At 42.8% G+C, this 23,383-nt stretch overlaps 1 protein-coding gene across 1 annotated transcript in view; it reads left to right on the plus strand.

Annotated features, from left to right (window-relative positions):
- The window catches only part of CFAP206 (cilia and flagella associated protein 206), a 473,657-nt gene that overhangs the window by 244,640 nt on the left and 205,634 nt on the right, over nucleotides 1-23,383 (plus strand). Inside the window, exons 10-11 of the mRNA XM_086926596.1 lie at nucleotides 19,427-19,567; nucleotides 22,927-23,120. Of these exons, the coding sequence (XP_086782722.1) occupies nucleotides 19,427-19,567; nucleotides 22,927-23,120 (335 nt within the window). The remainder of the gene's footprint in view (nucleotides 1-19,426; nucleotides 19,568-22,926; nucleotides 23,121-23,383) is intronic.

Raw genomic sequence — 23,383 nt, forward strand, 5'->3', positions numbered from 1 at the left:
ATTTTTTCCGGCAACATCTCAGTGCAGGACTCTCTGAGGAGGCACGCGGCAATCGGTTATTCCTGCAGTGGGTCGAGCTCGAGATACTGCAATTTAAAGAAGTAAGTGAGAGAGCGGTGCTGCAATGCAGCCACTGACTGTGTGCGTGTGATTAATTAATTCCTTGAGAAAGCACGCGATCGGCAGCTGCCACAGTCAGTGGGTGCCGGTCGTGTACAAAACTCACTGTAACTCAGAAGTTTTGTAGTGTCCTGGCATGGCTGCATGTTCCACTGTTGCTAATTTATTTAGTATATATTTGCCATGTTTGAAACTGTGCTTTTGTCTGCCTAATTGGGATGAAAGGTGAAGTGGGCCTCTTTCAATTGCAACCGTAAGAGTGAAAAAAGAAATGCGTTGCTGGTATGACAATGATGTTGAAAACCTACACTATGTAAATAGGCTTAATTTTACTCTCCTCCACGACTGAAAATGTGCCACTGTGTATAAGTAGCGCAGCTAGAGCCAAATTTCGGGGGTCAGGAGGGGGGGGGGGGCAGGCTTTGAGGGGGCTAAGAATTTGTATGGGGGGGGGGGTGGACGGCTGATTATTCCAGAAATAGGCAGAGTGGAGCAGCAGGGGCTCGAGGAAGGGGTGAGAAACAACAATGCCTCATTACGAAGTAAATGGTCATTTAAAGACCTGTGAAGTACTGTGTGTGTGCCAGGGAAGCTGTCTCACCTTGGCTGCTACACACGACTAAGACTTTCCCTAATCACTAGGTTTCCCATGCCCACAGGGAGGCCCATCCCCGAGCACCCTTCCTGTGTTCCACGCCCCTGCCATTCTGCTTTGCAGGCGCAGACCTGATCAGGCTGCACTCAGGTCCCTGTGTTGCCTGTCACAGGCCTAGAATTGCCAGCATCTGCCCTGGAAGCCTCCTGGCCGTTTGCCTTCTGCTAAAAAATATAATAACTGGAGAAGCAGAGACTCGGGGTTGAGTCTGAGGGTATGTGTCTGCCGAGGCGTGCCAACTGATGCCTGCACAATGCTCACCTGTCATCCAGCTACTGCCTCCTGCTACCCCCACAGGGCTATGAACGTTTTTTTTTTATTTGAATGCATGCAGCATGTTTTTCAAAAGAATCGGCATTCTGTGATCTGGTGACCTTAGACTTCTCTCTCAGAATCTGGGAAAGAGCTCAGTGCAAGGGCAATTTCCACCGGCTCGAAGGAGAAGTCTGAAACTCAGAATACCTACTGCCTCTTTAAATGTAGAGCAGAAAGCAAACATATAAAGGATTACTTGTCACACCGGAACCATTACTGCTCACCATTCCCTGGCAACCTCAATGTGCAGAAGCATTTAGTTTATCCTAGCATGCGTGTACTAGTTTAGCATGCACAGTGGAACCTGTGGGGCACATAAAGACGGGGACCCTCAGCAAAGATGGAGCACATCTTGACTCACATTTGGGGGCCCACTGACACTATTTATCACTGTACTCAGAAGGTGCATGGAGCTCGCCAGCTTCCAGGGAACAGCACAGTTATTCACAGCAGAGCAGATCAGTGTTCCATTTCCTAACTGATATCTCTCTAATTCAACTGAGCTGTCTAACGCATGTCTGGCTATATTTACTTGCTGCAATAGCCAAGTCAAGTGCCTCACATTTGTATTTCCCCTTCCATTTCTGCTTTTGGCCATCTCTCTCTCCTCCAATCTCACTGATACCCCTTCTATTTGTATCTCTTTCCCTCTCTCCTCCTTTTGTTTACCTCCTCCCCTCTCTCCCCTCTCCCAACTCCCATTGTCTCCCCCCTTCTCTGTCTCTCCTCCTTCAGTTTTTTTTCTCTTCTTCCTTCTCTTTTTCCTTCTCATCCCTTTACCTCCTCGATGGTACAATGCAATGAAACACACAGACTAACTTCCAACTTGCTGAGTGACCAATTAACTCTTTCATTTAAAACCAGCATTTGTAATGCAATAGGTCTCGTATTTACTTGAGTTTGAGCTATTGACATTGCAACTAACGATGCCTTGTATTTTTGTATTCGTTTTTAAAACATAAATAAAAGGCTTTGTCATTTACAACACAAATAGCTTAAACTTGCATAAATGCTAGACCTATTGCATTGCAAATGCTTGTTAAATCTGAGCTGCGGACTCAAAGGACAATGGAAAGTATTTCATGACTGTGTTAAGCTTCTGAAATGTAGAGCAGTATACAATTTCTGAAGAAAAATGGAAAAAGCAATAAAAGCAAAGTGTTCCATAAACACTGGTAAAACACTATTTCAGTTACTTTTTATGGCGCGAAAATGAGTAACCACTGAAAAGCACTGTTTTTTTGAGGTATTGAAATCACTGGAAAACACTGAAAAAACACCACCAGAATTTCCTAAGAATAGAAACTGAAAACAGGAAAGCCTAATTATATGGGACAAATCCATACTGTTGCCTCTAACGGACGTCACGCAGCCGTTTCCGTTGGAATTCCCATTGGCATGGGCCAAGGAACCTGTTCGGTACCTGGGGATCTGGGTACACAGAGATTCCCAAGAGATATACGAGCTAACTACGGAGTGGCTATTTCGAAATTTGAAGATCAGGTGACACGCTGGATTAGTCTGCCACTTTTGTTTGCTGTTCGGGTTGCCCTGATAAAAATGGTGGTCCTACCTAAGTTTCTGTATTACTTTGTTAATATTCCTATGTCCCTGACATCTAATTTTTTTGCACAGCTTCAGTCATTGTTAGTTACTTTACCCTGGGGAGGGAAGAAGCCACGTGTGAAGTGGGATACTTTAACTAAGCCTTTTGAGATGGGCGGATTTGCCGTGCCGGATATGCGACTGTATTATCTGTGTGCCAAGGCTCATTTTGATGCATACTGGATTTCGGCACCGCCATATACGCCTCATGTGGCACTTGAAGCAAGCGCAGTATGTCCACTTCCCTTAAAAGCGATGATAGTTAATCTGCATTCGGTATATGAGAAGGGTGAAGTGGACACGGTACAGTGTACTTCCAAAGCGTGGAAGGAACTAGGCAAACGTTCTAACAGACTACCGCTGTATGCGCCAGATATGCCCTTGCTATATCATGCGGCTGTCTCAGTGTCGAGCGAAGTGGGGGCTCTGCAGCTGTTGCAGGGCGCCGGGGTACACACTATGGGAGATATTTTCCCGGACGCTCAGTTTCTTCCGTTGCAAAACTTATTGGATCAGGTGATTAATGGAACCATGGCCACTTTCGTCTATGCCAGGCTGCGTGCTGCGGTGCGCGCTTTATACCCTTCTTTCCCTGCAGAGCCGCATGTGCTAGGCGCATTACAGTTGCTATATACGACAACCAACCGTGGGAAATTTAGTCTCACGACTGTACCGTGCATCTCAGGAGGATGAGGGTGGAGGTGGTGTGACTGCAAAGGCTGGATGGGATGCATGTTTGCCTGAACCTTTGACGGATGATGAGTGGTCTGAGTGCTGTTCTATGACTGGTAAATTCGCAGCTAATGGAAATTTCCGACTCATACACTATAAATTTTTACAACAATGGTATTATACTCCGGCACAACTGGTCAAGTATGGTCTCCGTGATTCGTCTATCTGCGTGCGTTGTGGATTGGATGGAGCTGACTTTATGCACTTGGCCTGGAGGTGCGCACGTGTATATGCGTTTTAGGCGGCTGTGACGGCGGTGTTATCTGAAATGACATCACTTGAAATTGCTAATGATCCACGCATATGTTTGCTTGGTATGGCCTCTGGTGTGCCGGCGAGAATGAGACGATTGGTAGTATTGGCGTTGCAGATTGTTAAGCGCAGAGTGGCGGTTTGCTGGGGTGGGAGACGAGCGCCTGATGTTACAATGTGGTTGCAAGACATGGCATACTGTCGTGATCAGCTGACTTGTTATTATGAGGAACTCCCTGTTGCCTCGCGCCCGCGGGATGTTTGGGGCCCTTACACTGCTTATATGCTGTCTAAGCTCGCTGATGATCGGTACTGCGCATCTGTGCAATGCCTGAGGGGTACTTTCCTGCTCCTGTTGACTGGGCCGATGCCCTCTGACTTGCTGTGACTGCGGTACTGATGCCGTCCGCATTATCATGTAATGGTACACCATAGCACTGACCTCTGGCGATGCCTGGTCTCGCCTCCCTTTGTGGTACGCTCTCTTTCTTATAATAAGCACTCTGTAGGTGAGCAAGGCAGGACTGTTGCCTCAACCAAGAGTATAATGGAACTCAATGTCCTTCACACCTTTAAGGTCCTCTGGTCTTTTGCACTATTGAACGCTGACCTGATCGGATCCCTGGGGCTGTTGGGGAGGGAGGGTTAAAGTATACGGTTGTTCGTAATGTATATATGAAAATGAGACTGTTGGTAACTTCTACGTTATTAATGCAAGCCATATGTCCATTATGTTGGAATTGTTGCGACGCCGGACCACTTGGTCTTCAGCTGCTAAAATGTGTTATAGTGATTGATATATAGACATTGGACTAATTTGCGGCCGGCCCTTTTTGGGTTGTAGGCCTAATGCTGTGTTCTTGCATTCAGATACAATAAAGGTCTTAAAAAAAAAAACACCACAGCCATCCAAGGTTTTACTTCGTGCTTAATATCTTGCACAAGAAACCACGTTTTGTGCCTCTTGATGGACAGAAACAAGGAAAGTGTGCCACTGTCATTCTATGCACTTGGGTCCCAAAGATGCTGGGAGGCGCACTGACTGTGACCGACGCTTAATAGTCATGGAGGGTGAGACATTAGACAGAGAGGCCATGTTGTCATTGTCTGGACTGTTCCTGGGGTGACTGCGTGAATTTCTTGTAATCCAACCAAAAATAGGATGCAGAGAGGTGGGCATAAGGCAGATATCGTGACAATAGCTGGAAACAAATGACAAGACTTAGTGGAAATAATTTGAAATCCACCAGTTTAAGCAACTCTGGACATAGTATTAGAAAGAGGACTTTGTTGTTGTCGTGTTTGCTAGTACACAGAATAATAATTTTGAAATAAAAGTATTATCTTTGGAGTTCATACAGTCAAACCACATTTGGCTTACCTTATGTGTAAAAATAAATATGTCTGTTTCTGCATCGTAGGATTTGTATTGGTAGTCATAAACTCTTGAATGATCTCCCCTTGTCTGCGTGGACTGGAGCACTTCACCATAGATAAGTTGTTCATAAAATATAGCACAGGCCGCCAAAGTCCAGTTTCCTATAGAATGAATAGCCCCCAGTAAAGTCTACCAGAGTTAAATTTTTTTTATTGTTTTATTTTTGCATCAGGGTCACTCTGTCAACATTGTCAAAGCACAAAGCGAAAACTTAGGTGAAAAGCAGGTTAAAATGTGAAATGAGAAATTGACAAAAATGTAAGCCTCTAGACTGCAAACAGAGTGAAGTGATTGTTGTCCATTCAGGAATACCAGTAGATTCCTCTACCCATAATACATTGTACTGGCAGTTTTCTTCACCCAATCAGTGTTTAGGTCAGCTAGAAAATGACCTCTTGGAATCACTTCAGCTTTTCAGCAAACCCGTGCGTGTGGCTAAAAAAAGACATGCACTAGTTTGCTGAAAAGCTGATGTGATTGGCCATTGCGAGTGGCTTTCAAAAATTGAAAGCCAGCAATTGGCCAAAGGGGGGTGCATGTCCTACCTTTCCCAGTAAATGTATCCACCCACGGCCTACAGCTTGCTGGAGCGAGCAGCGGCGCCATCTGTTTCCTATTAGCGCGGTCGCCAGGCTGCCCCTCTTGTCTTTTTAGGCAGGCTGAATGTATGTCCCAGTCGGGCCCTGTTTAATACTCGCCTTTGTGCCGCAGAGATTTAACTAGGAATATTAGCTGCTGCAGAGACTTGGCTTACAGCAAAATATTATACAGTCTGACTCCGTCATTGGCAAATGTCCAGTTATGTAGAAAAGCAGTTACAAATTTGACTTCACGTCCTCTGTCCAATGCAATATTCATCTTTTGTCGAGTAAATGTAAGTGTTTATGGTGAAGCATGCCGATGAATATGAGCCTGTTGGCTAGCTTTGGCGAAGTGAATCAAGGCATTATGGGGCCTTTCAATGAAAGGCTCAGTTAAGCGGCCGGCATTCCCTTCATTGCCACAGAGACAGATAATGTAAAGATTATGCTGAGTCCTGCAATTATCTCTCAGCTCAGCAAGATGTACAGGGCAGCACGCGCTTGCGCTGCTGCAGCCTGGGAAGTCAGCGAAACATGGGCCCATCCCTTGAAAATGCACAGGTTTTCCTCTCCAATTTTGCACACAGCTGCACTTAAGGTCTCATTCACACTAATTTCAACTTTTTTTTTATAAAGAGCATAAGGATTTAAATTACACTTAGGTTTAACAGGGCTTTTCGTGTCTGGCGCCAGTTCTGGAGAACTGTGCGAACAGCGAGTTTCTGTGTCACGGTCAGAGATGCTCTTTGAAACTCTGGGGACGCAACTGGCTGCGGTATTTCAGTAGTGGCGGCTCTTAAATAAAGTATTAGGGAGTCTGCCTCCTATTGTTGGGCTGCAGGCCCCTGTGCTTCGGCTGACTAAGGCGAAATTCAATCCTCTCATTCCAAATATGCAAATAAAAGAGGAAAGGTCTGTAATCGGGGTATATGACATTGTTTCCTCTCAGAAGCGTGCTGGACATTCCGTCATTTTCAGGCGCTGAAATAGCAATACCACACACCTAACGTAAATCATATCCTACAACCTTCTACTGCCAGGGCGAATCTACTATGCCTAACGGCCAGAGCTGCCCAATTTGGGAACCAGGTTTGAGTCTTGGTGTAGGCTCAACATCCTGTGATTCTGGGCAAATCACTTAATCTTCCCGTGCATACCAAAACAAGCATTTGCTATGCAATAAGTCTCTAATTTACGCAAGTTTGAGCTATTGACATTGCAAATAACAATGCCTTTTATTTTTGTTTTCATTTTAAGAACATAAATAAAAGGCATTGTCATTTACAATGCCAATAGCTTTAACTTGTGTAACTGCGAGACCTATTGCATTGCAAATGCTTGTTTTTCCAGCTCCTGGTAAAAGGAACTGAGCTCTCGCAAGAGATTATATACTTGTTTCTGTGTAAATTAGTCTTCATAGGCATTATTTGATTTTCGCACCCTGCATTTTTAATACCCTTCTATCAAGTGTGATAATTCTTTGCCACCTTTCGGAATTTTTTTCTTCCCAAAATGTCTTCTCTTTTTGAGAGGGGCCCTTCTGTGGTGAAAAGAAAGCAGTCTCAGACACTGAGGGTATCAGACTTTGAGGGATACTTTAGAACATGAAAGGTTGAGGAGGAGAGGAATAGGAGAAATCTGCTGGATGAGACAACTACTCTGGCATCTTCTGCAAAGAAGGCACCCTCTGGTAAGGACCTCTAATGAGAGATCCTCTGAGAATGTGAGGCGAGCATTTTCATCATGAATGCCATAACTCTAGATTTCATACAATGTTGACATAAAGACTATTGCACTTTAGTCCACGAGCCTCATCACCTACATTTTCACTCTGTAATGCAGGTTCCACACCATAGGCATAAAGACAAGAGTCATCGCTCTCCATGCCAAACTGTATTGCTGCATTGAAGACAGTGTTGTTGGAGACTAGAAGATCTTTGTGTCAGGCTCCTTGGCGCACCCTGCCTTTAACGGCACCAGCGCTTGCACACTGATCAGAGAGCCCAGCCCGCCATTCCCTGTCAGCAGCCGGGGGCGGTGCTTAAGGGATACTTAAGGACAGGATCCACGCTTGTAACACGCTTCACGTTCCACTTCAGATTCCACCTGGCCTCCCAGCGTTCGCAACATTTGTTTTCCTGCTTACCTGCTTCTGTCCTTGACCTCCAGTTTTCGTGTTGGTTGCTTACCTGCTTCTGTCCTTACCCTCCGGTTTTCGTGTAGGTTGCTTGCCTACTGTTGGTTTCCTGAAGGGCTCTCCCGCTTCCTGGGTCCTCGGGGGTTTCTTCTGGAGCTAGTTGCTTGCTGCTCTTCTCTGGTGATGTTACATAGTTGCTACAGAGCTCCAGTCTGTGTTAACCCTTGGCATTCTGGTTCTGCAAGGCATAGAAAGGGTTTAAAGCATCGCAGTATCTGTGTTTTGGATTTTCAAAACTTTCTTTTAGAATATAGGAACAGTACTTATCTGATGGTCCTGTGTTCCTTTGAGCAATTCTGGAGATTCTTTTGTTTTCTAGTCACTATAAAAAAGAAGAGATATTGGCACAATAAAAGAGTCCAAATCTTCGTCGATGTTTTTTGCTTAATTAGACCTCTGGTTTTTTTGTGGTTGTTTTATGCCCCGTACCTCCTGCGAAGGGAAATTCGTTTTTTGGTTTTTCCCTGCATATAGAAATACGGATATTTTTTTTCTTAGTTGGGTTCCTCCATACCTACGGTGATTCTAACCTGGGTAGTGGGGCGTTCTGGCATCCCTCGGAGCTGATTCTACATACAAGTTAGCTTCTTCCAACCAAGAATTCTAGGAGACTCACTCGGAAGATCCAGCAGATGTCTATCCCTTTTTCCTTCCCTTGTTTTGTTTCCCTTCTTCCCCACCTTCCCTCGTTTGCTTTGACTAAGTTGGGCGAAGGAGGTGGGTGAGGGAAGTTGGGGTCTAGCCTCGTGTTATGGAGGAAACAAGATAAGTAGTGTTCATCCGTGCTGTCCCTGCAGTAACCCCCGGTGAGCTCTCACACTTTGTTGATGGCAAAGCCTCATCACTGATCCCTTTCACTGTTGATATTTCAGTGGCAGTCTGTGTTACCAACGCCACCATTCAACATCAATAAAACTTTCGACCACAACAGAGCGTCATCTCTTGATAGCAAAACCACCTACATCAACATTGAAGGAAATCCCAGACGTTACAGTGGGTTCTCCTCATTCAAGTGCAGAAATAAAACAGTCTCCATCATGATCCCCTTCTGAAGTGTCTTTCTCAGTATCATACAGAAATCTGTATATGACAGATCCTGGGAACCTAGCCAAAGCTAAATAGGCTAATATCAACATTTTGGGTGTGCCTATCTTGAAAAAAAGAAAAGCAAAATGCTTTTCTTGAGTCCCCTTACTCACCCAGGGTTCCCCCTAGGTGACATGCTTCATCATAGGGGCCATCCCAAGCATCTACTGCTTGGGGCGTGCTGCGACTTGCGAGAGACGTAGCAGCACTGATTGTTTATGACTATGTGAAGTGCAAAGTGTAGTAGAGTGGTGCTGTGTGAAAAAACTAAAAATACCTAGCTAGTGGGTTTCAACAACTTTATTACTGCTCCTAGTTGGTATACTAAAAACAGGGGTAGATATAGGAAAAGTAACTGTTATGTAATCAAGATCCCTACCATCGCGTCAACATGTTTCAAGGTGACAAAGTGATCGGAGTTCTCATTGATGTACCATTCATAGGCACGAGAGTCTTCTCATTACTAGCATTATCCTGGATACAATACAGACACAGATGGATCTGATACCAGCTCAAATGATTCAGACAACAGTACCAGAGGACGGAGGAACTACGGAGGAAGAATAAGAAATAGAGGAGACCAAAGCAACTATGGCTGGCCACCATACCAACCTCCTTTTCAGAACCAACCTTTCTACTACGGTCCGCCACTGTTCCCACCACAACAATACCCATACTGGGAGACAGCCCCGCAAAATGAATATCCACAGCCTCTTTTTTTAGGACAAGACCGAGGCCCGCCGAGAGGCAAATTGAAAAGAGGTCAACAAGTACAATAGGCGCAACCAGAGGTAACAGCCAGGAGCCACACGAGGAGCATGGGCCCACCGGAACAACCGAGCACCAGCATCAACAGAGCATAGTGATTAACCATTCTAACAAAAACTTAACACAAGTACAAATATCTGTACTTGAAAAAGGGTTGGGCTATGTACCTACTCCTACTCTTGATAAATTCCAACTCTGTTGTGAATTAAATGAGTTCATCAGGAAAATAAAATTGAGAGTATTCTTTGATGAAAAAACCATAAGAGAAACAGAAAAAAGCAACACTGGTCTTCACCTGAAGTCAACATTCACACCACCTGCGATGACCATTCCAGTAGAAATACTGGCTTTTGAGAAAGCTGTACTAAAGGAAGTGGGAGACATAGACCCAAGCACTATAAAAGTGTTCCTCAACACCGTTAGACAAGAACTAGACGCCATCAAACTACTGGCAAATGATACCAGCATTACCATAAAACCAGCAGATAAAGGGGGTAGCATCATTATACAGGACACAATGACCTACCGACAAGAATGCCTAAGACTACTATCTGAAGAAAGAAACTACATATTTTATTTATTTTATTTATCTAAACTTGTATTGCGCACAGCTACCCTCAATGGGTTTCCCGGCGCCAGGGACAGACAAGAGAAGAAAGCAAGCAAAAAGCCCAAACAGAACAGACAGTGCAGAAGGATCAATTAAACAAAAGAGTCTTTAATTTTTTCCGAAATGAGAGGAGATCAGTCTCAGCTTTCAGAGCTGGCGGAAGAGCATTCCACATCCTTGGACCAAGATAGGAAAACGAGCGGCCGCCCATTTTGGCCAATTTAATTGTAGGGACTAAGAGATTGCCACTGGTGGAGGATCTTAAAGTACGACCAGGCTCATAGACTTGAACCAGGTTCTGCAGGTATTTAGGAGCAGAGCCTTGCTGAATTTTGAAAAGAAGACATAAGGTTTTAAATTGTACGCGGTTCGGGACCTTAAGCCAATGAAGGTCACACAGAGCCTTGGCTGCAGAAGATCTTCGGGGTACATTACACAATAAACGAGCTGATGAGTTTTGCACCACCTGGAGTTTGTTTATTGTGGCCTTATCGGCCCCAAGATAAAGCATATTCCCATAGTCGATGCGGGAGATCACAAGAGCCTGGACGACAGTTCTCCGATTAGAGCAAGGTAACATCCATAAGATCTTCTGTAACCATCTTAAGATGGAGAAACAGATTGCAGCGACCTTTGTTACCTGCTGTCTCATTGAGAGCTTATCGTCAATAAGAAAGCCGAGGTTGCGGGCTACGGGGGTTGGATTCTGCAGAGGACCCATGTCGCAGGGCCAATGTCAAGGGCCCCACAGATCTTTATTTTTGCCCAAAATAACACATATGACTGAAAGAAGACCCAACAGAAAGACTCAGAGTTGGGATCACTAGTATGGTGGAGCAAGCACTAGCTCATGATTGGATAACTAAGAAAGAAGGGGATTTCTAGAATGGCAAAAAACCTAGGATACCTTATTTCTATACCATACCAAAGGTACATAAGTCCCTGATCAATCCCCCAGGTAGACAAATTGTTTCTGGGATTGGATCAATCCTAGAACCCCTCTCGATATTCGCTGATACGTTCCTACGCCCAATATACAATCGACCACCACTTACCTCAAGGACACAAAAGCAGCACTGTGCCTATTGAAAGTATGAGTTTTGACCCTGAAATACACATCCTGATAGGGTTGGATGTGGAAAGTCTGTATACCAGCTTACCCCACAAAGAGACCCTCGACATTTTAGAAGAAATTGTATATAACACAAACTGGTCCTACCACACACCACAACACGTGGTATTAGAGTGCTGTAAGTGGGCACTTACAGAAAACTTTTTCCAATTTGAGGACTGCTTATACAAACAACAACATGGTACGAGCATGGAGAGCACGTTTGCGCTGAGCGTAGCAGGCCTATATGTCCACCATCTAGAAGAGCAAAAAATACTGGTAGTTTGGGAAGGTAATAAGAGAGAGGCTGACCAGTTCATCAGCTGGTTAAACCTACAAGACCCATTCCTCATATTCACCCACTCTATGAGTAGGTCAGAGCTAGTGTTTTTAGACCTCAACATCATGGCAAAAGAAGGTACTCTGAAAACGACAACACATTTTAAACCCACTGCGAAAAACTGCTTACTGCTGTATGACAGTTTTCATCCTCAGCACCTAAAAGAAAATCTGCCATTTGGCCAGTTCCTCAGGTTGAGGAGGAATTTCTCAGACACCGCTGACTATGACACCCAAGCTAAGGAGCTGACTGAGAAATTGAAATCACGAAAATATCCTAAAAAAACCATTGCCAATGCAAAGAAAAGGGCAAGAAATAATCACAGGGACGTGCTCCTGGAAACCTACACAAAGGATGAGACAGACAAAGAAAAAAAACAATATGTATAACGACATACAGTGTTGCGTCGAATCAAATAACAAAACTGGTGAGAAAACACTGGCAAATTGTAAACAGCGGGAGTCTGAGTATACCGATGCCTATGTTTTCACACAAGCGAGCTAAGAGTCTCAAGGACATGTTGGTACATACCCATCCAAAACCTAAAGGAAAGAACCAACAAAACATTATCAGTATATTACCTACAGGCCACCACCCCTGCGCAAACTGTAGTGTGTGTCACTTAACAAGCACTACGAAAAAGGTCACTTTCAACCCAGGCCAATCATGGGAACTACGTAGTTTTACCAACTGCAACACAGTAGGGGTGGTATACCTAATAACATGTGAGTGTGACTTACACTATGTGGGAATGACGACCAGGAAAATAAGTGCCAATCTGTGAACATTGAAGTAACATAACATGCCACAGAGCAAGTACAAGGATGACAGCCCATTTCAATGAAGTGAAACATACCCCAAACGATCTTAAATGGGTTGTGCTGGAACACGTAAGACATTGCGAAAATTTGGAACATTGCCTGTTAGAAAAAGAACAGAGATGGGATTATAAACTCTGCACTGACGTTAGGGGCCTTAATGATAGCATACCATGGGGACAATTTCAGAGGTGAAGCCCCTTACACGAACATCGGTATGATATCGTGGCAACTATTGATGTGCCAGAAGTAACCAACAATACAGTGCAAAACCCTAGGGATATATCCCTAGTATCCTTATAACTAAGATACTTTATTTAAGTTTGATTTAATTTGTCTAATTATGGATGGTTTCTTTTCCAGCATATGAAGTCTGTCCTATTTGAAAATTAGTATAATCACCAAACTGGTTTTTCCCCATCCCAAAATTGCTGCCACGTGAACACTCTCCATGAGTTCGAGCCCCGATTCCACAAGTCCGTTTTTAGTTATATTTTTATTATTGGCTAATTTTTCAGTCAATGAGTGGAACAACATAATGCTATTAATAAGAAGACTCTCGTGTCTATGAATGAGACATCAATGAGAACTCCGATCACTTTGTAAATGGTGCCCGCTATGCGCCACCATTGTGATACTGAAAACGCGGTCTAGCTCTGGGCTGCACGCGGCAGTGAGAACCACGCTGTGCTACTAAACCGGTCCCAGACTCTGACACTGCAAGATGCGGGGACCAGTAGGTAGTATTGAAGGAGGGCAGCCAAGACAAGTAAGTGCAAAAATACCTCTCCCCCTATCCAGGAAACCACTTGAGAGATGGAATTCTGGTCCTCCACTAGGCCACAGTGGGCATTAAAGTCACTATCCCAAAAGATATTCAGGCAGTGGGGTGTGCGTTACCTATCCGGTCTAGCTCCTTTTCCAATAACCCTGGTACAGTTGACATATTCCCCATTGTATTAATAGATTATAATCCAGTCCCAGTTTTAGCAGCCCTTACACAATAATATGTGTTAATAAGAGCCGGCATCCAGAAATCTGAGCACCTTGAGATTAAGTGTATTGGTGATCAATATTAATACACCTCCACTAGCCCTCCCCACCTTAGTGGGCTCGCCATAGTTTGAAAAGAACGGAAGCCATCACTCACTCTGCAGTCACACTCACTCTGCACTCACACTCACTCTGCACTCACACTCACTCTGCACTCACACTCACTCTGCACTCTCATTGCAGTCACACTCACTCTGCACTCACTCTGCAGTCACACTCACTCTGCAGTCACACTCACTCTGCAGTCACACTCACTCTGCACTCATACTCACTCTGCACTCACTCTGTACTTGCACTCACACTCTGCACTCACACTCTGCACGCACACTCTGCACTCCCACTCTGCACTCACACTCTGCACTCTCACTCTGCACTCTCACTCTGCACTCTCACTCTGCACTCTCACTCTGCACTATGGTTAACTAGTACATAATCACCCATTCATTAGTGTGGTGTTGAAACACCTTTTAGTATTCCAGGGCATGACTGCAGGCTGGCCCCTTATTCGTAATTGTGGAGGTGTCGGATCAGTTGGTGAATATGATCAAATTTGGGAGTGAGATTAGAAAGCTGATCTAAATTGCTCCTAAATTGGTACAGTTGCTCAATACCCATCAAATAGTTCAGTGTTATAGGTAGCTGTAGAGGCAAAGTAACGCTGGGTACCTTAATAAGCTAGCAAGTTAATTGTATATTGATTTTGTGTTGAAGTTAGATTCCGAGTTATCATGATGTCTGCTGCTGTAATTGTAATTGAGAGTTTGGGGCTTTTCTTGACGCCATCGTTTCGATTTAGCTTGGCTGTCTGTGGACTGTTGGGTGGAAGCTATGTTTTTGTGTAAAAGTGTATTTTAAAGTAAAGGGTATTGTGATCTCAGAAAGGTTCAAATATATGGCGACGCTGCACTCGGTCTGTAGTGTTCTATGTAACTTGGCTTACTGTAGATTGTGACGGTCTCTGATACTGCTGCCAATGAAAGTAATTTATTTCGACTCTACTATAAAATGTCTGCTCTATGATCTTGTTGGTCATATTTATCGCTCTAAACCTTGTTTACAGTTTTTCTGTGAAATTGCAGTAAAGTACTGGACCATTCTCCTTCTCCATTTTCGGTCTTTGCGGATACCAGCGTATAAAAAATGAATTTAACAATTAGACATTGGCATCAACAAAGGTATTCAACAATCGCCAAACTTACTTTAAAAGCAGAATGTTTTTTTGTGTCTTGTTTGCTGATTTTATTGTTCTACGTGTAAAATTTTGAAACATGCAGCACCCAATGGTCCCACCAGCATATTTCAAAGACATTCACTAGCTACAATAAACAAGCGGCACTTCAACGGATCACGAAAGCCATCCAATTGTAAAAAAAAAAAAAAGCTTGCAGTGGTGCACGCGCCACTGCGAGCATATGTTTTGAATTATCGCGGCTTGACAGCCACGATAATTCAAAACATATGGCCTCTGGTGCGGGTAACAGACACCAATAGCCCATAGGCGGAGCTACGCTACCGCCTATGGACTATTGTGTGTTGTGTTTAAAAACAGCACGCATGCGAAGGCCTATGAAATTGGACCTTGCAAATCCACACGCACGAGGGTTGTGAAATGCAAGGTCCAATTTCAAAATGCCCGGGCATTTTGAAATTGTAGTGTACCAGCCCAGGCCCTAAAAAGTTGGATCTGTTTCCCAGGTTACCTGTAACAGGGGCAGAGTCAGCACCAGCAGCAACTATTCGATAACACGAGGCAAACGCCAAGTGTAATGCGACTCTCTTGTCCCACTGATGAAGAGAGATTAACCGACTATTAAGGAATCTCAGTATGAGAATTTCATACTCCCCATTGAAAACTACACTAATTGTGTGAGTATCAAGTTTCTGTTTTTGTCCTGACGAAAGCTCTATAGACCCTTGCGGGCCCAAAGGAGCTGAAACATGTTGACCTACGATAGTTATATGGTAATCCTGTAACCCGGTTACCGAATATACCACTATTTTCCCGTGTTTTAATTCACAGTGTGCATCTTCTTATAATACATTTTGGTTTCTGGTACAACACTGTTTTTATACCCACTTATTGTACATTAATCCCTCTGGATTAGTCCTAACCATCTCTGGACACTTCTACACTTACCAGAGGTTGCCTCGGGTGAGGCTGGCATATAGCACGTTACTTGACAACCCGATGACTATGCCATGACGCTAGAGAAGGGGCGGATAAAAGATACACCACAACAACGAAATCGTAGCGTCTATGAGGGTTGTCAATAAATAACCATTGGTTATTGTAGATACAAGTGTCCATTCTCTTTGGTGATTATTAAGGTATCCAATAAACCCTATCAGTATCCAGGCCTATGAAATTGGACCTTGCAAATCCACACGCACGAGCGTTGTGAAACGCAAGGTCCAATTTCAAAATGCCCGGGCATTTTGAAATTGTAGTGTACCAGCCCGAGCCCTAAAAAGTTGGATCTGTTTCCCAGGTTACCTGTAAGCATATTATATCCTGGCTACCCAATAAACCCCATCAGTATCCATTCTCCAACTTCTGTCTTAATTCTGCGATGTTCCATGACATGAACTTAACCCTCGCAGTGTGAGATATTTTTGACCCAGTCTTGCTCTGGTTCCCAGGGTCCATTTAACTCAGTGCCCTCCCTTCAGGCAGATTGCCACACAGTCAATCACACTCTTACAGACCTACCAGAGGGGCAAATCGATTGTGAAAGCTCTTGGAATTTAGATGGGGACAATGGTGGTCAGTGTGACAATCTGTTCCACTTTGAGTAAAAGCTATACGCCCCCGCCCTCTCTCTGTGGCCCGCACAATTGAAGATGTGTAGAGGTAACCCAGGGGGAGGGCGACGATCTGTGAGACGGGATAAGTTGTAGTGCGGAGGGTTCTCAATAATTCCCCCATTATTGCACTATTATTAAAATTCACCACAATACAATCCCCTTTTGAGGTTTTGGGGTGTGGCCCACCTAGGCCACTCTTCTTGCCACAATGAAGTAATTATTAAGATTGTGGGACAACCTCGCATTTTGATTAATCCATTGAAGAACTTTGGCCATATGTGCTCTTTGGTCTCTATTTTGGCCACACCTAATTCAGGTACTGTTGCAAAAATTATGACATAAGGACATGCTCCTGTTTTTAGTTCGTTTTTTTCCCTTATGCCTATCTGAAGTTCACCGGATGAAATTTACCAATGCATGCATCTTTCTCTTTCCTCAAATAACAAGCTCGACCTGCTTGCTAGAGGTAGACCGCTCATTTTTTGTGGCCCTGTCATACATTGAAAAGCAAGGTGAATAGCATTGTGATTATTATTATCCTGGGGCGTCAGGAGGACTTTAAGTTTAATTAGCAGGACATATAGTAAAAGATTAACCCCCAGATTCATCAAAGTCCTGTTTTGCGAGTCCTTAATAGCGAATTTTAAGGATTCGCTATTAAAGACTCGCAAAACAGGATGCATGTAGAAATTGCAATATTTTTAGCGATTTCTACAGCTTCCTTATTTGCGATTCGCTAATTGCTAATCGCAAATAAGGAATGGCTTTCCCATTCATTCCTATGGGCCTAAAGGCTCATAGGAATGAATGGGGAGTCATTCCTTATTTGCGAATAGCAATTAGCGAATCGTAAATAAGGAAGCAATTTCAAAGGTGCCATGGTGTCCAAAGGACACCCTGTTGCACCCCTGAAATGGTAATGTCCACTGGTGTTGCGCACATACATGTCCCAAGGACTTGTGTGTGTGTGTAACATACAACTTAGAAAAATGCACTCGAGTGCATTATTCTAAGTTTTTGCTATTTACCACGTAGTTAGACTTCGCAGTAAATAGCGGCCCTAGATTGCAATTTCGCAATTTCAAAATGGTTCATGAATTGCATTTAAGGAATCTCAATTTGAGATTCCTTAAATGCAATTAATCGCAATTTAGCGACTTCTAGATTTGCGATTTTTGCATTTGGGATGATGCATCCCAAATGCAAAAATAGCGCTCGCATAGGGACAGATTCTCAGAATCTGGCCCTTTGCGAGCTGATTCTGGTTTGATGAATCTGGCTGATATTCTATAGTGTAACAGGATAATGAAGAAAGATAAAAGGAGCGGTGATGTATAAGTAAGTACATGCAAAATAGCTGTGTGTTTTGTAACATGCACCCTGTTGAAGACTGCCATGTCTCAAACTTCATGTCGCAGCCCTGTGAAGAAGGAGCTAGGAGCCCTTCTGAATAACCCCTTTGCCTCCTACCTTGAAGAAATGCATTTGAATACAACATGGGCTTGGGACTTTGAACTAGATTCTGCACTGGCTAAAAAAATAAATACTTTGCTTTCCCTTGTTGGTGGAAACACTAAGGAGGCTGCCCCCTTTAATGTCGCCCTGTGGATAAACTATTGGTTAACACTGAGCAGTTGTTAAAAGGGATGCCCGTACTTGGATTGTGGTACAAAAGGGGGTGGTGATGGACGGAGAATCTGAATCAATCAAACACTCACATCCAGTCAAAAGATCTGGGTTTAATCCATCACTGTTCTTTAGCCCACTCTGCCACCCCAGTTCAGACATGGCTATATGCAAATCAGTCTGACACTGTGCCTCATGGGAACAGTCCAGCCCGAACTGCCAAGCCATGTCTTCCCTGGACCGGAAACAAGCTTCCGAGGACCGGTTTCTGGCATTCCAGCCGTCTTCAGCCCGGCTTGCTTGAATCCAGTGGCAAAGTGAGCAAAGGACTCACGTCTGAGCATACCCTGTCACACTTACGGCGGCCAAAAGCGGTACAAAGGAGGGTGGCGATGGACGGAGCATCTGAATCAATCAAACACTCACACCCAGTCAAAAGATCTGGGTTTAATCCATCACCATTCTTGGATTGTAGCACAGACCAGAAAAGGGCATCGCAGTGGCGGCCACTTGTGGAGCCCTCGCACTGCAGCACACGATTTTACCCCTTTCATGGCTCCATAAAAATGTTAAATAGCTCATCAAATACTGGTGTTCCTCAGGGTTTTTTTCTTGCTTTCTTTAATCCCGATTTTGTTAACTTCTAAGAACCAGTGTATATTCTCTGAACGTTTACCACCATTACTTTTACTGCCCCGTGAAAGGATAGCTGAATTGCACAGGAAAAGCTACTAAGCAGCCTGTTAGCATTGTGATGGAGGTAAGGGCATTTGCATTGTTAACGTAGACATTCACCAAACTATCGCGCTGGCAAAATGTACCACTGATATTTATTTTTTTACATAAATGATGTATTGTTTTTTTGCAAAACAATCCAAAGATGGCAACACTATTAAAATATTACTTTTCCATCAGTTAATATATTTTCACATCCCACTATAAATAGCAAACTTCTGCACTGCGTCCAGGGACACTAAGGGTCTCATTTTGGTAGTAAATGTTTACTCTTATAATTAGGTGGTGGACGTTTTCCACTTTTATTCAGCTGGTGGTTCATCTCTTGATGTAGCATTTCTTGATAACTATCATGTCCTCATTTTACAAGAAGGTACCCACTTTCCTGTAAATCAGTGTATGTTTTGCATCCTCAACAGGTCTCTACACGTGTTTTTATCTCCTTCATGGGCTTTAGGAAATTTACAAATCTAACATCCATGTTATTCCTTTTCTAACAATTTCAGCATAATACTTAATGTATTACCAATTTTGAAATTTTAAGACATTCCTTGATCAAAATTCATTCTTTTTTTCCAGGAAAGAGAATTAATGTTTCTGATTTCAAAGATCAAGAGTGGTTTTTTCCAGAGAACACAGCTAACTTTGAGAGACTTCCTATTCAGTATCATGGGTTTTGTGGATATACTCTAGTTGCACAGGATGGCCTTCTTTTGCCGGGTATGTCAAATGAATAAAAAAATGTATGCACTTTTCTGATGCATGATAAGTGGAGAAGCAGATATTATGTGGTTCTATGTTCCTTATACTGTGAGGTTTCTGTAGTTTGTTTGGTCTGAGGATGGAGTGATGCATGAAAATGGATTGTGTGTATATAGTTTCTTTGGAAGGTGAATGACAGGTGAAACATAGTACATGTCCTTCCAACACAGACTGTGCCAGTTCAAGGGCTATGGTGCTCTCGATTCAGAGGTTTCTACTCGGTGTTCTTGAGCTGGTTCACATACACAGCAGAGCCACAAATGTGCATTAAGGAAGTCCCACATTACTCATGCAGGAAACACAAGCAATATATGAAAGTCTGCACTGGGACAGTTCAGACTACACAGCATATTCCTGTTTCGGCTAACACATATAGCACCGGCAGGCGTGATAACAATGCTGCTCCTGTGTATATAACTGCTGCTGGTGCATGACTATAGAAGTTGAGACCTTTTTTTAATACAAGTACATTGGCTAGAAATTCGTCGCGGACCAGCTCTCCCACTCAATTGTAGATGACGTGGTACTGTCATTGAGGATTATGTTCCAAAGGTATGCAAACTTCCCACTTTTGTTTATAAAGGTACACAAGGTGCTCAAAGTACATTAATGTTGCCAGTATGCGTGAAAAGTACTTTTTGGATGATCTGTCCAAACTGGCATCAGCTTAATGCTACCTGTATTTCTGGTGTTTGTCCAAAATATAGAGTTGAAAATAAAATTTGACCATAATATCATGGGGTTTAAATTTGTTACATTATATAAATATATATATATATATATATATATATATATATATATATATATATATATATATATATATATATATATATATATATATATATATATATATATATATATATATATATATATATATATATATATATATATATATATATATATATATATATATATATATATATAACAAAGTCCTGTCCGCCCCAATCACTGGAACGGCAACAACCAGGCAAGGACCTCGCACTCACTCCTCTGCGCAGTCAACGACCTCCACACCAGTATTCATGGTAAGCAGTGAAAAATGTATTAATTTATCTCGGCATAAAATCACTGGGACTAGTGCCCTCCATGACACGTTTTGCTCCTCATGGGAGCTTGGTCACATGATATATGATATATATGTATATATTTTTTTTTATGCACTTCATCAATTTCTCCTATAATACAAAAGAAAAAAGTCCAAACTGTTACAGTGAAAACAGTGACTTCTAATCTGATAGAAGTAAGTCACAGGAAACAGACGTCATACAAGCAGATATGGACGTAGAAGTCCACGTTTCGGTCTTAACGTTTTATTTCACAAGACCTTCATCAGGACGAATAAATATAACATCTAGCGATGACCCTTGTGTAGTGGACTATGGATGACCAATTTCGAGATGAATCAATACTGTTGGTGTCTGATTCTGTCTGGAGGGGTGTAAAGCGCACTCCTTTATCTCTCAACGCGTCATTTTAATCACGGAGGGTAGTCCTTTTTATTCACAGGAACATTTTTTGTTAAACTGACAAAGCAGCGTAAATTCCACGTTCACAATGAGGGAAAAGTTACTGCCAACGTAGTCACGGTCAGGAACAGCTGTTTTCACTGTAACAGTTTGGACATTTTTCTTTTGTATTATAGGAGAAATTGCTGTATCCCTTGTACATTAGAAATGCATTGTCTGATTAATACTTATGACTGATGAAGAAACCTTATGATTTTATACGAAAGTAAATAATAATATTTTTTGATATAAAAACATCCCTTTGTTGTTTCTCTTCTTTCTTTAGCTAGTGTGGTAGCTAAATTCTCTTATTTTGAAGAGATACTGAATACGCTCAAGTATACAGCGACTGATGCTTTCAGTCTGAATCTCTAATCTTAAACATAGATTCACACTGTTACATATTATTTGTTTAAAAAATAAATCCATTGCTGGCATCATTTATCTACATATTATTCGCCCAAGCCCGCAAGGGTCTATTGGGTTACCCACCCTTCTAGCTCTTCCTGCCACACAAAACAGCATTGGAATACATTATAACACCTGCTAATGCTTAACTTCAGCTTGGGATTAGCTAGAAAAATGATTCAAGGACTTTTTACCCAGGTTAGACCTGCACTTTGCTATTTACAGCTGATAAAAGGCGAATGCACTTTATTTGTAATCAGCTTTTTAAAATTAGCCCTAAAATTTAGAAACCGTATGGAGGGTTAAAATGTTTAGAATCTCTGTAAATCTTTGCACTAGATCAAATGTGTTTATTTTTCTGGATAAGAGGATTTTAGATATTTGGTTTTTATGATGATGATGATGTTTTATTATGCTGTGCTTTTATGGTTGTTTTGTGCAAATAACCGAATAAAGATTTTCTGATCTGATCTGATTCAAGGACTTGTTTTCACACTAGTTTAAAATCCAACTTAATGTCAAGTCGGATTTTTTATTACTCTTTTGATGATTACACTTTTAAAAAGTTTCCTGCCATGGCCAAATGTTCCTTTTTGCCAGTGTTCAGTGTCACCCAGGAACCGAATAGATCCTTGATTAGTTGGCCGTCTCCTGAAAGGATGGCAATATGGACTGTTCCCAGGAATGTAATTAACTTCAAAGCATGCCTACCCTGTCACAGGCAGATGTACCTCACGCCTGGGTCTGCCCCTTCCGTTGTCCTGCTAGCTAGCCAGGCACCAATCCTAGTGGAGACAGACTGCCCCCAGAATTGACCTGATTTGCAGTGATCACAAGGGTGGGCTGGACTCTTATCATGGCCACACCTGTGGGTGACCACAAGGCGCTCTGCAGAGGAGAAGAACGTTTCTGCCATGTTGGTTTTAGGTAGAGAGGGGTACTTTAGGATAGTTTACATTAAAACACACAGAAATTGCCGAAAAGGTGGGTGCACCTTGGTCCCTGTTGCACTGTCTGTCATTTTCCAAGTCACAGAACCCATTGAGGTCAAGCAAGGACTGGAGTGTCTGAAAGAGCTTGTGGATACTTAAAAAATGAATTATGGGAGGGGCTCCCTCTTGACTGCTCAGAGGTCATGCGGAGCGAGTGTTGGCTTCGTGCGGCAGGTTAAGCGCAGGATCTAGCTAACAGACAAACGCTGCGACTAAATCCCAATGAGCTCGTAAAAGGCTCGGTGCACCGGTGGTTAGCCATCTGCGGTGGGTTGGGCCAAGAGGTCAACCCCCACTGCACACATCCAAAGGAGGAATACAGATAGTGCATTAGTACTGGGGACATTTGTAATTACCATCTTATTACATTATTTTATTTTACATTGCTTTGTTTGCTCTTGATTTTTTTTAGGTGATCCCAACATTGGAATTTTAAAACACAATGAAAAATATTATGTCTTCAGTTCCAAGGAATCTGCATCTGAATTTGCAAAAAATCCTGACATATACATATCTTTAATTGGAGAGAGAGCTAAACAATCAGCAGAACTAATTCAGCTTCTCGAACTTCACCAGCAGTTTGCTTCCATTACCCCTTACTCCCAGGTAAGATGGCGGCGGCGCGGGCATGCAGTGCCGCTAGATTTATCCGTTTCGTATCTCTCGATTACGACTGAAGTGCGAGTGAGCACAAATGCACTTTTTTCCTCCATAAACACTTGAGTCTGCTTGAACAATAAAACCAAAACTTTTACATCATTCGTATAACAAAGAATAAGGCCTGCAAGCTATTTGTTTATGCGTAAAACTAGCCTTGGGTCATTTCATTCAGAAGTTTTAAACAGTGTGTGATTTTATGTTTGTTTGGT

This window comes from Lissotriton vulgaris, chromosome 6 (genome assembly GCF_964263255.1).
Source record: "Lissotriton vulgaris chromosome 6, aLisVul1.2, whole genome shotgun sequence".
Taxonomy (NCBI): Eukaryota; Metazoa; Chordata; class Amphibia; order Caudata; family Salamandridae; genus Lissotriton; species Lissotriton vulgaris.